The 18,167-nt window shown below is 39.3% G+C and overlaps 1 protein-coding gene across 11 annotated transcripts in view; it reads left to right on the top strand.

The window, feature by feature from the left end:
* Positions 1-18,167, top strand: part of MCTP1 (multiple C2 and transmembrane domain containing 1) — a 512,471-nt gene that overhangs the window by 416,002 nt on the left and 78,302 nt on the right. For 8 of the 11 annotated variants that reach the window (XM_045898718.3, XM_045898712.3, XM_054512926.2 and 5 more), the window contains one exon: positions 511-630. The exons of the other annotated variants lie outside the window; for them this stretch is intronic. In XM_045898718.3, coding sequence (XP_045754674.1) covers positions 511-630 — 120 coding nt within the window. The remainder of the gene's footprint in view (positions 1-510; positions 631-18,167) is intronic. 11 annotated transcript variants of the gene reach the window in all.

The raw sequence follows: 18,167 nt of genomic DNA, 5'->3' as shown, positions 1-18,167 counted from the left end.
GCTTTTATTCATAATGTGAGATCTTTGGCTCACTGGTGCAGATTTGGTGTTTTCATCTGCCTATTATGCATGTTGCATTGTGAGATTCAAAAAAAAAAAAAGTCCGTGATATTAAACAGTGATTCATTCTTTATCATTAAGGCAGATAGACCAGCTATGTCTGACAATGTAGTGAAGCTCATTTGGCAGCCTTTTTTTTTTTTTTAACTCTATTTTGTCCAACCTGACCATAATTTCACTAGATGAGAAAAATTAAAATTACCCTGTTGATAGTGTGATGATACCAGTTTTCCTTCATAGAAATTAAATTAAAAATCCTAACAGTAACTTTCCAGGGGTCAGTTGTGCTTTTAGAAAAATGCCTAACAAGTTCTCAAGGTTTTGTTTTCAAGATAAATCTTTCCATTCTGAAGCATTTAGTTTTGCGTTTTTGAAGTGGGCTATGGATAAGAGAGTCCATTTAATGAAAGTCAGAGTTGACTCATCTTTTTCTCTCTCCTTCTCCTCTAGCTCTTTCTCTTTGTTGTCTGGAACTTTGAGCTCTACATGATACCACTGGTTTTGTTGTTACTGTTGACATGGAACTACTTCTTGATAATATCAGGGAAAGATAACAGGCAACGTGATACAGTAAGTTTCTGCTTTCTTATTTGTATGTGTTTTTGTTCTTATTCCTCGTCCCTCTGACAAGATCAACATTGATTTATTTTTACAAACCAGAAGTTCTATTCATAAATACTCGAGTTTGGAAGAAAGTTTTAATCAGTTCAAAACTAACAACTCTTTGGTCCTAACATAAGATAAAGTATTCACCTGTTTCTAACATGACTCATCTTGGTAGGAACTAAAATCAAGAGCATACCAAAGAATGAGCTATGGCTTTTAATTATAAATGGGTTATTTCAAATGAGTATTTCTTTTACTCTCCTTATTTGTTTATATGTCTTAATCTTGAGTTAAGATATAATATCATAAAATTATTTATGATCAGACCAAATGAATGTATTTTATTTAAGACATTTCTCTGTAGTCTGTCATTGGAAGAAAGGAAAGATTGGTGATTTGTTGGCCTGGAAAAGTGCATAAAGTACCTTAATTCAATGGACATTTACTGAACAACAGCAAATATCTGTGTTTGTGTCCGGAGTGTATCAGGATTACCAGCTGGAGGATAAAGAGCTTTCATTTAACCTAGGGAAAGTTATACTGAACCCACCTGCCCTCTCTGGCATTTTTGAAAGTTTTTTTAGAATCTGTAAGACCACTTCTCTCTCAAAAAGAGTTTTATTTTTTTTTAAGATTTTATTTGTTTATTTGACAGAGAGAGAGCACAAGTAGGCAGAGGGAGAGGGAGAAGCAGGCTGTCTGCCGAGCAGGGAGCCCGACATGGGGCTCGATCCCAGGACTCTGGGATCATGACCTGAGCCGAAGGCAGACGCTTAACCGACTGAGCCACCCAGGCGCCCCTCAAAAAGAGTTTTAAAGCGAGAAGTAGAAATAAACCACATTATAATCATATCTCTTTTTCTCTTGCCAACTTTCATTCCCCTTAGATTATCTCAGTCACTACACCCTTAGTGAACATATGACTTCCAAAAGCTTTCTGATGTATAAATGAATGGGAGGGAGGTGTCTTCTCCAAATAGGATATTTGTAATTTGATAAATTCATAGGTAGCTTTCGAGAAGAATTTAAAGGTTTGTCAAATGTGAGACTCTATTTGGTAGCTCTTTGTCTTCATCAGATTACATAGATTTTCTCTCTCTCTCTCTTTTTTTTTTTTTGGCCACTGAGGGTCTACATTTAATTTATAATCAGGAGTTTCTGCCATCTACCATGTCCATAATGGTGCAGGAACCAAAGTTATCTGATCATCAGTTTAATAATAATATATAATACTTCATTATAATAGCATCATAATGTTTGCACAAACATACCTGTGACATAAAACTTTTCCCTTTTAAGTAACTCAAGCAGGGGTGCCTGAGTGGCTCAGTTAGTTAGGCGTCCGGCTCTTGATTTTGACTCAGGTCATGGTCTCTGTGTCCTGAGATCAAGCCCCGCATGATGCTCCATGCTCAGCGCTCAGTTTGCTGGAGATTCTCTCCCTCGCCCTCTGCCCCTCCCCACCGCTCAGATGCATACACATGGTCTCTAAATACATACATACATACATACATACATACATACATACATACATACATACATAAAATCTTTAATAAATAACTCAAGCAAAATACACTTCAAATGGTAACACAAGCTGAATATACTTCTTCAGAAAAATTTTATCATCAAAATAGACAAATCCTGATGCACAGCCACCAAATACATGGCAAAGTTGCCAACAACATGCTATGTTTATTTTTCTATTTATTTGTATATATTTGTTTCTCTCAGGTGATTATAAATTTGAGGGAGGGGACTCTTAGTTCATCATTGTATTTGCCACTTTAGCAAGTGTCTTGCAAGTCTGAAGTGTTGAGAACCTTTTTTATAAGGTTTATCAAATCCAACATGAGACTGTTAATAGAGATTTTAATGGTTAGGCAGTATCAACAGACAATAAGTTATTATTGGCAAGGATGTTAGGTATATATATTTAAATTGCACACTGAGAGACAAACCCCAAATGCCATAAGCACTGGTGTCATGGGGACTAATAGGTACTTTTTTTTTTTTTTAAAGATTTTATTTATTTATTTGAGAGAGAGAATGAGATAGAGCATGAGAGGAGGGAGGGTCAGAGGGAGAAGCAGACTCCCCGCTGAGCAGGGAGCCCGATGCGGGACCCAATCCTGGAACTCCAGAATCATGACCCGAGCTGAAGGCAGTCATCCAACCAACTGAGCCACCCAGGCGCCCCTAATGGGTACTTTTGTCAATTAATCCAGGATGTTTTCTTTAAGAAAATGGGTCTCTCTCAGACAATTGCTTTTTTCGTCCCATTTATTTCAGGGAGATTGTCGAGAGAGAGGAATATCTACTTTTCATTCAGTTGGCCTGAGACAAATATGCAAATAAGATTATTTGCAAATAGGAAAAAGTGGTAATTTAGTTTCAGCTCCTTAATCCTATGAGGGGGCTTATCGTCAATATTTAGTTATTGGTTTGAGTATTCTTACTGAAAAATTCTGTATCTACAGACTTTGCTTGTTATCTTCTCCAGAATATACCTGCCTTGGCTGGAAAGGTCCACTTATAGAGGGGAAATAGTAACACGTAATAGATCCTCTTGTGCTTACAATTCTCTAAGAATTTTTATGACTATTGAAAAGTTACAGGCTATGGAAATTTCTCTACTGCCCTTTTTCTCTTCAAAATATAATTCCAAAATTATATTTACCAAATCTTTTTTTTAGGCGCATCTCTAACAGAGCTCCCCCTTTAGCCATGGGCATTCGATTCCTCAGCACAGCCCACTGTGGAACAGTCTATAGTCCAAATTTCATGGAACGCCGGCTATACTCCATAACTCTCAGTAACTGCCTTTTATTTGCCACTGTCCACATAGTCTGTTCTTCTGGACACCAGACCAGCAATCACAACACTTCATTCAGTTTTTTATGCAGTGGCTCAGTTGAGACTTTATGTAACTCTTAAATCCATTTTGTCTAATTATGTGTCTTCTCCCATACCTAGCTATGCATTTGAACTTGTTGCTCCTTTTGAAAAAAAGCCTGGATTATACCTTGCTGGTTACAGATCACACACACATACACACACACACACATCTATGCATATACCTATACATTCATACACACATACATACATATATATGTAAATCAAGGGAAAGTATTGGTAGGGGCTGCCATGCTGTATCTATATGACTCTACTCCATAGTGCATAGCACTGGAGGAATGGTATTTTGCCCTGAGTCCTTTTTGCTATCCCCAAAAGCATACAGAATCTTTCAGCATGTGTGAAAACTTTAGGTAATCTCTGAAGTGCATTAATCACACCACTGCGTGATTCCAGAAACTTTCCTGTTTTAAAAGAGAGCAAGAGAAGGAGGGAGGGTGGGCGGGCAGGCAAATTTTCTCTCATGAAAAAAAAAATCATTTGTACATTCAACTGAGAACATTCAATTAGGATGAAAATGATAAAAGAAAAACAAATCAAATTGACCTTGAGGTCAATGACCTTGAGGAGAAAAAAGGAAATAACATTTTCGTGACATAAGAAGGTGAAAGGAAAAAGAAAATACTGTGAAAGATGAAAAGTTCATAGACGGGTAAAAATTCTGTCTTCACCATATGGGTTGAAAGTTGAGATTAATACTAAAATAGGAAAGGATTTCTTTGTGTGTTGGTTGTTTATTACGGAGACCATGTCCTTTCTTGGATACTTGATCTCAGGAGCTAAAACCCGTCTTTTCCCTACCATGGTGCCTTTTCTGGTTTAATGAGAAAAATGAGATGTAATCCTTGCCGAGGAAGTTTTGCTGCATTTAATGAGCTGAACACTTTGAGAACAGGGTGAGGAAACAGCTGGTGCTGAGGCTAATGCTGTCGACTTGGGGGTGCACAGGAGAAAGAGGCGTGGTTCGAAATGGTATCTCACCTCTGCTGTTTCCCAATTGGACTTGTTAAAAATAAGCACTCCTACATCTGAATCTACCTACGCTCACACCATGACATTAAAATTTCTGGCGTGAGAATTGTTAGGCCTGTTTAATAAATACACGCTTCATTGAGAAATGTTTCTGGCATGAAGGGGTTATAGAGACAGCAATGTCATACGTGTCTTGGTTTGAGCTGTCACTCCAAAACCTGAGGGAAACTCCCCCTACCCCCCACCCGCAGTGCCCATTAGGCTTCTACCAACTAACCACATTATAGTTACTGTGGACTGAAATGTTTTAAGTTAAAGAGTAGATGCCGGGGAGTTGCCTTTGCTTTGGGTTTAAAAACCACTGAATCCTCATTACACCCTGGGCTCCCTGTTAGGCATTTTGTTTCATCGGGACCTTCATCTCACCCCCAGGGAGAGAAAAGCTGATTCTGTCAGCCTAGCCAGTGGGTTGGGTCCTCCTAAGTCAAATGCCGCCAGGTCTCTCCCTCTGTGGCAAACAAGGGAACGTGCTCAGGTGGAAAAGGCACAGCCACAAGAGCCCTTCCTTGAGAGGAGAGAATCAAGTCTCAGAGGAGGAAAGACCTGGATTGGCCAAGCAAACCAGGGGTCTCTTGCACCCCCTAGGAGATGGGAGTCATTAGTGCTTTACAAACAGGGAAACTGGCCAGGGAGGTTTAAGAGCTTACCCAAAGGTGCACAGTTAGAAAAGGCATGCAGTTAGAAAGTAGCAGAATGGGTATTAGAGTCTGTCAGTTGGTCTGAAGTGTGTACTCCTAACCACCGGTCAAGTGCATTACTCTTGGGACTGTATTTTGATACAGTCCGATGTCTCCCTGGACACCTTTAGAGCAAGTTTCTCCCTTGAGTTTTAAACAGTTTTTTTTTTTTTTTTTTAAGATTTTATTTATTTATTTGAGAGAGAGAATGAGAAACAGAGAGCACGAGAGGGAAGAGGGTCAGAGGGAGAAGCAGACCCCCCGCTAAGCAGGGAGCCCGATGCGGACTTGATCCCGGGACTCCAGGATCATGACCTGAGCCGAAGGCAGTCGCTTAACTGACTGAGCCACGCAGGCGCCCTCTCCCTTGAGTTTTAGAAGAGCCAGTAGCATTAACTCCACCTTCAAGCACAGATTGATGGAAGACCCTCATTGCCCCCACTCCACTTCTGTCCTCCATATCCTCCTTGTCTTCAGAGAAATGGAATAGATATTTATGAAGCAACTTCTATGGATCAGGTATCCTGCTAATAAGCCTTTTTAGACACATCATCTATTTTAATTCTTTATAATAACCTTATCAAGTAGATTATTCTAAATGGTTTTATCATCATTTTACAAATGAGGAAATTCAAAACCAAAGAAGATAAATAATGAGCTCCATAGAGGAAGTGGGATGTGAACCCAGCTCTTCCCTGTTCTGAAGCCCAGGCTACTTTCATGGCATATGCTTGGCCATGCCTCTCCCGAGGGCTTACTTCCTAAGTGTCGAGAGCCTTACGTGAGATCCCAGGTATCCCCCAAATCCTTACAAGGTTCCCAGTGACCCAGGTGACCTCACTGATTTCAAAATTGTTCATGACCTATAGGATTACCTTCAATCAACCCAGGTGAGCATGGATGGGAAGAGTAAACCAAAGCTGAGAATCCTTCACATTAGTGAAGACAGTCTTTTAATATTTTTGACATACAAAAATTCTTCAAGAGGTGTTTTTAAATTACATTTTAAAAGAACATTCAGTTTTACTGTCATGATATTCCTCCCACATAGCAATCTCACTTGCCTAATCAATGGAGGCATTAAAAGACTGAAGAGTAGGGTAAAGCAATGAAATCATTCTCTGATTCATGATCTGACTGTGACACAAATTGAGCCAATGTCTGCCTTGCTAAAATACTTTAGTAAATACTGAAATGTTTTGTTAGCTTCCTCAAATGGCAAAACCCTCGATTCTGCTTTCCCCCGTTAGAATGGTACTTGAATATTGTTTCTTGTTGGATCTGTTCCATGTCGGCCCAGAGTACTTCTTTCTAGAAAAAAAAGCTTATGAGGAGAGAATGGTCTTTGCTGCTAGAAATGCTAGTGATGGGACAACTTGGGATGGCCCACCACATACGAGCCGGCCAAGAAACATCTGCTTGTTTGACTTGAGTTCCTGTGAATCCAGTAGATTTATCATTTTCTCAGCTAGTTTCAAAGAAGTCCATGGTGCAATATTTGAATAAGTAGGATACTGAACAAGTGAAATATTGCTAACTGAATCTAGAGGCTGGCCAAAGTGGAGCAGAGAAGAGAGGGCTCCATAAGCAAAGCACTTTGAATGTACAGTTAGACCTTCTCTACTTTAATAGTTGATCATTCACGGAAAGTAGCATAGACCACAAGCCTCCTCTGTTTGCATCTCAGTACCAAAAAAGACCACATACTTGCTCTTAACAGAAGCAGCACTGAGTCATACAGCCTGTAAACACATCTAAAAATGGATGATCACTTTTTTCTTCTTCCTGCTTATTTCAACAGCAATTTTCTCAATTTTTTCAGAAGGTCACCAGCTTGCAAAAATCTGAGAAGGACCATGAAAAGAACCAGACCTTTCGTTTTCTAACACCATCTAGCATAAAAAAAAAAAAAAAAAAAAGTAGAAACCAACAGCCAATCAGATGTCAATAGAAAAGTTTATCCCCTATGACTCCTCTCAAAGCTGTTCACCAAGTGCTTAGCTGTGCCAGATAATCACTCACTGTACAGATTGGTGTCCCCAGACATCAATGATCATCACCTCATCAGGCTCTGGACATTGACCAACAGATTTCCACAGATTTTCATGAGCTCCATAGAGGAAGTGGGATGATTTCCACAGATTTTCCACACTGCTCAAATGTCCCCTGCCTGACCGCCATGTTATTTACTATCCCCTCAGTGTTGGTAGGTGACAAGGGCTTCTACTGGCAGATTTCTCTCAAACTCCAGCCCCTAAAGCTTTCTGAATTCACCCCCAATTTAGGGTTGCCAGATTTAGCAAGTAGATACAGATGCCCAGTTAAATTGGAATTTCAATAAACAGAGATGTTTATCCTAAAATAACTCATTATTTACCGAAATTCCAATATAACTAGATGTTCTGTATTTATTTGGCTACTTTATGCCAACTGCACCTTATTTTTTTTTTATCTCAAGAGCTTTAGGAACGTGATCTGTTCTGAAATAAAATTCTGATTTTTCTGGCTACTTTGGTCTTTCTCCAACCTCTTCAAGCACTATGGAGGACAGCCTCATGAGCAGGCCCCACCCAAACCATAGACAGCTACAGCTTTACCTCCCCTGTATTCCAGCAGAATTGTTTGTATGTTTTTTGGTTTTGTTTTCAAGTGCAGAATGTTTATTGAACAATAGGTGAGGGTCCTGGGTAAAAGGCAGGGGGGTAGCGTTGGTGGTATAGTGGTGAGCATAGCTGCCTTCCAAAGGCAGGGGGGTGGGGAGGTGTCACAAAAATGAACCAGACAGTGTCCTGCTCTTTTGTCATCTCTTTTACCTGCAAAACAACTGTTCATCCCTTGGGAGAGCAGAAAACCAAGGTTTTGCCACTTGTAAAGACTCCTACAACAAGGCTGGACCAGAACCCAGTTCTACTTGGTTCCCAGGCCAGCATTCTTTCCCTGTCCTCCCATTCCTCAGGCACCCATTCTGCAGGCCCCAAGAGGGCAAAGTCTTGGTCCGTAAACCACAGTATGAAGCGGGGAAGGAAGGGATGATGCCTTTCTCATCATACAGATGTGGAAACTGAGACCCAGGATAAGTTGGTAACCTCCGCAGAGCCAGTCAGTGTGTGCGGGACAGACACGGGGGCCCAGAGAGGAGCCGCGCGGGCCAGGTCTCCAACTTCATGGAAGCACACGTGCTGCACCAGCCCCGAGTTGTCCTGAAAGGCACGTGCGCTTCCGGGGGACGGACGTGCAGGCGGGCGCCGTAGCGTGGGGGGATGGCGTGGCGGGTGCCTGGAGCTCCTGAAGTCTCGCCCGAGGAGCCGCACACGCAGGGCTTGACGGGCAAGTACGATAGGTACATGGTGGCTCTGCGGCCGCCGAGGCGGCTCTCCCAGGCGCCTCACTCTGGGGCGGCCTCCGAGGCTCCTCCTCAAGCTGCACCTCGAACTCATGAACTCGCGGGGGACCTCACTCGATGGCATTGACGAGGAGAAGGCGGTGTGCTGGCCCTGGAGGGCAAGGTCTCACCACCGCCACCAGGGGGCGGGGCGGGCAGGGGGAGGAGCGGCGGGAGCACCCAGCGCCCCGCTACCAGCTCCCACGTTTGGGAAAAGGGAAACTTTGAGGGATGGTGGATGTAGGAGACGGGGACTGAGGGTGGACAGGATGGTAGCTGAGCTGGAGCAGCAATATCCGGAGCAGAGTGTGTTTGTGGTTTCCCAGATAGTGATACATTCTCTCTATGCCTTCTACTCTTTTCTCAAAAAAGTAAGTTGACTAAAATAAATGTACTATTTTTCGCCAGGCATATTTTGTTTTTTATGAAAATTGGATCACATTAAATGTACTGTTAGTATACCCACTTTTTATATCAACACTATCTAGAAGTCTCCCTTAAGTCACTGGAAAACTGCATGAATTTTTAATGACTGCATAGTTTTCACCACGTGACTACTTAATTTTTTCTTAAGCACTTGTATTAGAAGTGTTTCAAAGATTTTTGCCACCTGAAATAATGCTGTCGATAAATCTTCTGGCCACCTCTTTGGTCAGGTCTCTGGTAACGCCCTTTGAGGCGATCATTGTAGGAGAACTTCTGGGTCAGAGTTTGGGTGCATTTTGAGTATAATACTAATTTGCCACCCAGTAAGATTTTAATATTTTATGTATGTTTCTGGGTAACCACCTAGCATTTTTATCATTTTCCCTGGAGAGCCATCCCTGACTTCCCTCCCACTCTTGCCCCCTACCAGCAGCCTACCCCTGCCGACACATACCCTCAGAGGGTAAATAATCTCGCCCCTCTGACACCCCATATCCCTCTCACTGTATTGTCATAGTCACCTCACTGCAGATCTTCCTTACCAGCCTAAAATTGTTCTCATTGTATCTTGCATTTGTGTATTTAATCCCAGCACAGGGCAAGATGTCTCAGACATAGCAGTGTAATAGTTGCTCAAAAAATGTGTGATGAATGAACAAGTATTTTAGTCTAATCTTTCTTTCCAAGCCAAATGTTGTCTGTTTATGCATTAAGTATTTCTATTCAGCAAAAGTTTATTGAACATCTACAGGCACAATGCTAACTGCTATTCAAAGATGATTAAGACAGCATCTTTGCGCAGGCCAGTTTGTGGTCAGTGAGGGAAACAAACAACTAAATCGAATGCATGAATATAATAGGTGCGCTAATAGAGGTGTGTAGATGATATGCCACGCGTGCAGCCAAAAGACATTTGGATCAGCCCAGATGTCTGTGCATGTGCTGCATACGTAAAGAAAGGGGGTCTGTTTATCTGTGACCACAGCTCTTATTCCACCCTTCAGTCTGTCCCTTTCACTCCGTAACTCCGTGTTTGCCTTTCATACTTCCTCAGTTTATTGGCTATCCTTTAACTCTCTTCTCAGACTGCAGCTAAACTTCAAATTGGAAAGATAAAATTGTAGAATGGTAGAAGATGAGTGTCACCTGTACGTGACATGTCTGTTCATATAGAGAAAGATGTAAAGGAAAACATTTCTATTTTTAAAAGTCAATTTACTAAAGATCCTCCTTACTGGAAGGCATACTTCTTGCTTTGGATCTGTGAGGACTTAGAAGAAAGACAGAATTTAAAGTTAGTGGTAGCTACCATAGAGGATGCTTATAGTTACTCTCTCTCCTATTTTGCCTAAATCCTTCCCAACTTGCTCAGAGTCTCCAAAGATGCATGTGAGAATATAACAAGGTAAAGAGGTGAGTTTCGTTCTTCTAGAGGATATCTGCCCTGAAATCTAGCTCTTTTCCACTAAATGAACTGTCTTGGCAACCTTGAAAGAAACCTGACAGTCTTGCCCCTGTAAATAACTGATTTTCTCTTATTTGGGCCCCAGATGATCCCTGGAGCCCCCAGAAACTCCTTGAAAAACCAACTTTCTAAATTCCCTTCAAAGCCTCCCTTGGATCCAAAGAATTCATCACCTAGATGGCTCTCCAAAGCATTTACCTGTATGTCAACCAAATGGTTTTATTATCTCAATTCTTCCAAAAGGTCTGCCCCCACAATTTTGTCATTTCTGTAATTGAAGAGGGGGATGGAGAAGAGGAGAAAAAAAGGGTACTCACAATTTTGGTCTCAGTTCTCAGGGTGACTGTGTGATTCTTACTCACCCTATTTTTAGTGATAGCCTGTTCTTTCTGAATGATTTAGCATTCTTGTAGCTAGCCAAAACTCCTTCGAATTTCATGGTGAGGAAGGTAGGATATAGGGTCAACAGAAGCACCTTGTGGCTGACTCGTGACCCCCATGACTAGTTTGCATTACTAGTCCTGAGCATTTTGCCCTTTGTAGTGAGTGGTGTTGCCACAGGGTTTCCTATGATATTTGTGGAGATTTGTTGTCTCTGGTTCAGAAGGATGATAAGAAAGAACAAGACCTCAATTAACAAACTAAAAGTGGAAACCATATGGTATGTCTTTATCTGCTTGTGGAAAATGTTTGTAAATCAGAACTCTGATAGGGATCCAATAACTCTGAGAGTTTTGTATTCATTTTTTTTTTTAGTGTTATATGATAAACATTTTTCAAGAGCATGCAACTTTAAACTCTTTCCACCATCTTGTACATAGAACTGCAATGGTCCATGTAGGTAACCAAACTAATATATGCCTTCAAGAGCATTTCCTATCATTTGTTATCATGCAAGGAAAAAATAACTATCATACCATATCATTTATTTTGAAAAATAACCAAATATTCCAGTAGCATGCTTAAATGAGAGAAAGTCAGCTCATCTAAACAAAGTTTCCCACGGGTAGACTCAAAAACATCTTAAAAAGGACTGTCACCACGACTCATTTCCAGTGGGTAGAGTTTAAAAGCCCAAACTTTGAAATTAGGAAGACCTGGGATTTAATTCCAGACCTTCCCCTTGTTAGCCATGCAAATTTATTCACTCCCCTGAGCCTCAGTTTCCTCACCAATAAGACAGGGATAAAACCCACCTTGTTGAGGCTTTGTGACCATTAAAGAGACAACATACTGTGTTAAGCATACAGTGAGAGCTCAGTAAATGACAACTAGGCACTGCCCATGTAGAAAACAGGACAAACCAGTGTGGGTATAATGAGGGCTTAGACATTGTATGTCACTTCCTTTCTTGAAAAGTTCCCTTGTAAGTGCTTTTGAAGAGGATGGTTTTCCATGACCATCAGTCTTGGTTTTAAGCATGTAGATAAAGACAATAGCATTGCCACAGAAAGATTTCTAGGTGTCTATAATCGCCCTGCTATGTGTGTGCAAGTGCCACAAAAATAAAAACTATTTTTATCAGCAAAAAAAAAAAAAAAAAGCAGATGAAGACATGTGACCTGTCCTCTAGAGATGAAAGCTACTTGGTAACTGAATTTTATAGAAATACCATAAATAAATGCCATTTTCCAGATCACATCGATAGATATTTGAAAGAAACATTTTTCTTGTTTATTGTAATACAAACCTCCACCAGGCACTATGAATAAAGACAAAGGCCGGCAGCCCTCTGAGCAAAGAACAGGGCATTTTCCTGAAACCGTCTTTAAGTCCAAAAGCACAATGCTCCTCCCTGACAGCCTCTCTCTGGATGTCGACTAAGAGGAGGAGAAAGGTAAACCTACACTAGCGTACCAGGCCTGGGCACGGGGACTAATTTTAATAAATCAGAATAGAACATGAAAATGTCAACTTAATCAAGCATTTAAATTTTATTAATCAAGCCTAATTTTTATGAGTGCAAATAATCACTGAAGCTGGACAAATTTGTTCTCGATTGCATCAGAAACATAATTTTAATATTTAATGGACTGATGAATTTAAATGGAGAATTATCTTTATGAAACATGCTCTTCATAATTTGCCATTAAATGAGAAATAAAAAAAATCAACATAAATCTTACATAAAGGTTACTTAACTAAATGTTGGTACTATAAATATTATAAATGCATTATGCACTAATTTAGCAATCATACAGTACACTACATAAAGCAGAAATGATAAGTGGACCAGGCAAGCTTTTCCTAGAATATAGAGCTCTTGTGTTATATTGTGGGAAGCTTGTGATAAAACGGTTACGGAGGTTTTGTGTGAGGTTTCGTGAACATTCTTTTCATTCAGGCTTTTATGCTACAATTCACCATTCACCATAGACATTCTTTCCAGTTCAAATGTAGGTCTAAACCCACATGGGCTTTCTTTTGTGAGGTGATTATTCTTTACAAAAAGAGATAAAAAATATTTTTGTCATTATTATTGATAGAAAAGGGATATAAAGAAGAAAACTCAAGTTTTTGGACTGTATGATTTTTTGACATTCAAAACTCAGTCTATTTTTAGATTTTTCTCACATAGTGTTCTCAGGCCTCAAACTATTCTAGGCACGAGAAGAACAAAAGAAAAAATCAAATTAGTGTCAGAATATTTTTCTCTCCAAGTGTCCGCCGATTCCCCTCACCCCTTCCATTATCCCCAACATACCGCTTAACTTATAGGGAGTAGCCGTGAATTTCTGGAAAAAGTGAATCAAACCTAGCAGAGCAGTACGGTCCAAAAGTTTGCTAACGTTAATCTCCAATATAAACGATTTTTTGTTTTGTTTTCAAATTTTGTTGTTCCAAAAGTGTAGCATTTTCCTCTGTTCCATGTGCTAAAAGTATACACTGACCTGAAAAGGAACTTCTTGACTATTGCAGCCTTGATGCTTGCAAGCCTATCTGCAGGGGTTAGAGCAATGCACATTTCTGAGAAGATTGGCGGATGGTACTCTCATAGAGGTCCCACCTCTGGCTTTGCAGAAAGTGTTTTAAATAGATAATGTGGACTCTTCATGACATACTTAAAAGATAAAAATTCCTAAGGTTGTTTTAGAATTTTAAACATTTAAAATTGTGCCTTTTTAAAAAAATAAGAAATTTGTGGTTCTGGAATGGAAATCTGGTTTTATAAGAGCCTTGAGTACGTAATTTTCTTCTTTATTTGAGATCTGTTTACTTTTAATGGACAAAAGTATTTTCCTTTGAAAATACTAAATTTTATAAAATCCCTTAGTGGTAAGTCTAGTTATCTTTTAATTTCACTTTGCAAAACACATTAAACAACTCTGGTTTTGTGTTTGGTTTTTTTTGGGGGGGGGGGGTCGGGGGGCTTTTTGTATACATTTTTCTTCTAACCTGACCAAAAAATAGTTTCAAAAAAGCACTATTATTTAAAAAGCATGTTGTAGGTTAATAGTTGACCTATTTTTCCCTGCTCAGTCAAATTAATATGCACTTATCCTAAAGACGCCAAGCTTAGAATTTTCCCTGCCAGCAAAAATACAATACATTGTAAAGCCTTTAGATGGAGACATAGTTCAAATAAACACTAGAATTCTGTTTCCAGTGCTTTGTGTAAGTGTAAGAATGAACATTTAAGAATACTCAGAAGGAAATATGAGAAGAAATTCATTTAAGATGCTTATACTGATTATAGAATTTATATTATATTTAGTCTTTCATAATGGAAGAGGGTTTCTGCATATTAAGCTGACACTTAAAAAAAATAAAAGGTTACATCTTCTTGGCCAGTAAATTTACTGCCCTTGCACCTTACAGCAAAGCATATTATACTGCAAATAAGAATGTTGTTGTTGATGATGCGGAATACAGGCTGTATGTAATCAGTGGCATGCATCAAAAGTCATCTGATAGCCACATTAAAGCCACATGTCCTATTAATATTATGGACTAAATTACAACATGGCACTTCCCAGAATGAGCCAAGGAAATGCATTCTGCAAGAAGAAATAATTGTATTTGAGTGTTTCTGTAAAAACCAGGAAGTCTTTTAGCAGTAATAATGCTTTTCTTTTTCGTCTGCCTTCTTTTGTATTGCAATATATTCAACCTCACTGGCAAGCCTATCACACTAATTATTATTACATCTAGTGGTTCAGTTATCTTGACTACTGTAGCTGAAATACTCCAAGGTCAAATCTTTAACAGTGTGAATCAAACTAAGCGGCCATCATACATCCAGTTGCTTTTGAGATATTCTGGATGAAACAGTATATCCCAGACCTGTTTATGAGTCTTCTTCTTCTTCCAGACGTGGAGTAAATTATACGTACAGCTTAATTGTGCCATTCATTTTGCAAAAAGGTTCCTTCTCAAAAATTTCGTGGAAGCAGATGTGCTGTTGCAAAATGACAGCACACGTGCACCTATAATGATCTTATTGACCGCAAAAGTCTTTAGCTGACTTTGGTTGACCAGAGGTCAGCTCTGGTACTTTTCAGCAATCTGAAAGAGTCTGAGTGATTATATGCAGCTTCTCAATCCATAGGCTTCCAATAATTTCATATGATATTTACACATGTAATAAATTCATTGGCACACAAATGCATGCTCTGCTTGGTTTATGCACACACAGAATGGTATAAATGAACTCCAGACCATGTTGAAGAATACTGCTCTCTCCAAATTCCTCTGTATCTCTAGGGTGGAAATAGGCATTTAGTTTGTAATGTGTCCAAATATAAGCATCTGTACACATTTGGATGTTCTATGAATATGAAATTAAATATGAAACTTCTTTCTTTTGTGACAATTTTCTTTCTTTAATTTTTTAACATGCAGTTGCACATCTGGACAGCAGTGATTTCTTCTTTAATTTAAATGTGTTGCTTTTTTATAGACCGTGTTTGAGTAAAGCAATTTGAATTGTGCAACTATTCATTCTGAACATAGCAAAACATCTATTTAATTCAAAGATTATTTCCAAGGAAAAAAGTAAACATATGAAAGAAACTGGTTTGTGTCAGCTTTGGCTTGGGGAGTGTTTGGCTTCGTGGTACTCAATACTTATCTTACAAGGGTGACATAATCAAGATGCTTTTGGTTCCTGTTTTTCTTTGAAGAGTAATAAATAATTGGAGGACTTTATTCCTGGGCAAGTGAAAATACAAAGTGTTTTAAGAATTATTGGTGGGCCTTGTAACCCCCTTTGGTCACTCTTGTTTTAAAACACACCCCCTAACCTGGCATTGAAAAGCAGTAATTAGTATTTACTGCCCTATGATGACTTTAACCATGAAGTTTACCTGAATCCACTTCTTCTCATCCCTTCAGGGTCTAGGTCTTCCTTTTCTGCATCCTCTGGTCCCCTCCCTTATATATCATTGTCTGGGGCAGTAATATTAAACATGTCATACTTGAATGCAGATTACCAACACCATTATTAATATTTCCAGCCAAATAAAATTTTATTTCTTGCAAATCATAAGCCTTTTAAGTTGTGTGGAATTATAATTAAAAGTCATAATATGAAAAGAGCTCCTGTGCAACTATATAATATACAGATTCTACAGATGAGTTTGGCTCCATTTGAGCATGGATTTTTTGAAAAGTACAACCACATATTTTATATGTTAATGACAAATGCTCAGCAAATGCGGCATATGAAAGAAGAAATATTATGCTTTTAAAAACAATGTTATCTGCTTATTCTTTAGCTGTAATGTAGCTGGCATGCTGCATTTGGGGCTGTCCACATGTGTTTTTAAAAATGTCATCTTTATTAGTATTACATTCAAGGAATAGTACCAAGAATCAGTTTCGTTCAAGACCTTCCTCCGGTGTGTGGCATATAAGTCTGTGACGAGCGACATTACAGAAGGTCATGTCACTTTTAACTGCTTGCATTACATCTTTCTGATTTCCCTAGTGCCCTTCCTTTGTTTGATTAATACTACTTGCTTTCAAGCAAGATATCAGAAAGCATAATTTGGAAAGAGAATTCTAGAGCCGAACTGAGAGATTCGCCCCTGCCCAAGAAAAGGGAAAGAAAAAGGAAAAAAAAAACTTTGGAAAAATGTATCTTTTCTAACACATGCATTTTTTTCAACACTTATTTTTTTTTTTCAAGGAAATCCTGCATATGTGTTGTTATTAAATTATTGTGGACAAATGTTTGGGCAACTGGACTTCATATACTTGAAAACAAAACTATGTAGTCCTTATGTGGTTTTATTTGAAGAGGAAAGAGTGGAATTTGAGATGAGGACTCCTTTATTTTATTTGTTTTCCTTTGTTAAGTGTTAAACTTCACTCTCTTTCTAAATGGTAGGTGTTTGTCGAGTTCTCTGGGAAAGGTTGCAGTTTTGTGCGGTCATTAAATGTACTTCAGGGATACATACAGTTTGTTTTTAAAACCTCAGTTGCAGTTTCTATATTCATTGCACTTGGCCAGGACTCATGTCTTCAAGCACAGCCCCGCTTCTGAGACGCTCTTGCCCTTATAGCCGTCCATTTCACTGGTCCGTTAAAGCCTGAAAATTAGTGAAAGCATCATTTTAAGGGGTAGTTTTGATCCACGCCTCTGCCTGTGTCCCTTTATGTGTCTCTTAGTATCTGCAAAACATGAATTGGAATTTTATATGTCATAAAGAACACTGAATATTTTGCCCAGGACAAAAAAAAATACATAATTCAGTTTTTAAAAATTAATGTTGAGGGGCACCTGGGTGGCTCCATCAGTTAAGCATCTGCCTTCGGCTCTGGTCATGATCCCAGGGTCCTGGGATCAAGCCCCGCATCGGGCCCCCTGCTTAGCAGGGAACCTGCTGCTCCCTCTCCCGCTCCCGCTGCTTGTGCTCTCTCTCTCTCTCTCTCTCTTCCTCTCTCTCTGACAAATAAATAAATAAAATCTTTTAAAAAAATAATGTTTAAACTATCGTTAAATAGATATTATTTTTCTTTTCACTAATAGCTAACCTCTTTGAACACTTCGATACAGGAACTGTGCTAAGTACTTTAAATACATTATTTCATTGGATCCTTAATCAACACTGTGGGATAGGTGCTATTATCTCCAATTTCCAAGGCACCTTAACCTTCACCTGAGCAAAATGTAGTAGTGGGATGCATTCTGAAGCAGCTTAAAGGCATCCGTAGGAAAGCATCTGTATTATAAATCCTCACTTGTAGGTGTTTATGATGTAACATTAAAAAGACACTGGAGGAGGGGAAAAGCCCTCGCTAGAGTGCTAAAACACAACACAAAGGCCTCTCGCTAACACAACACTTTTCTGCCAAATGTAAGAGCAAATGGTTGTATTGGGTGGTTCTGGCTGCACATTTGTAGAGCAATTGCGCGTAGCCAATTACCCACTTGTGCAGGGTAAGAACAGTTTGGGTTTTGCAAATGAAGAGCCTGATTCTGTAGACCTCTTTGAGTCGTTCTTGAACATAAGATCCGCAGCTGATTTGGAAAATGTGTAAATTAAGCTGTTGGCTTGTTTGATGTTTTGATGATATTTTGAATTTTTGAAAATTATCTTGAAGGCAGTAGAAATCTCCAAATCTTAAAGGTTAAATATGTATGCTTTCTCTTTCTGGGCAG

The sequence above is a fragment of the Mirounga angustirostris genome, unplaced genomic scaffold, assembly GCF_029215605.1.
Source record: "Mirounga angustirostris isolate CCGP_5_RB_7025 unplaced genomic scaffold, mMirAng1.0.hap1 SCAF_7, whole genome shotgun sequence".
In the NCBI taxonomy this organism is placed as follows: domain Eukaryota; kingdom Metazoa; phylum Chordata; class Mammalia; order Carnivora; family Phocidae; genus Mirounga; species Mirounga angustirostris.
This window is presented reverse-complemented; position numbering and strand designations above follow the sequence as displayed.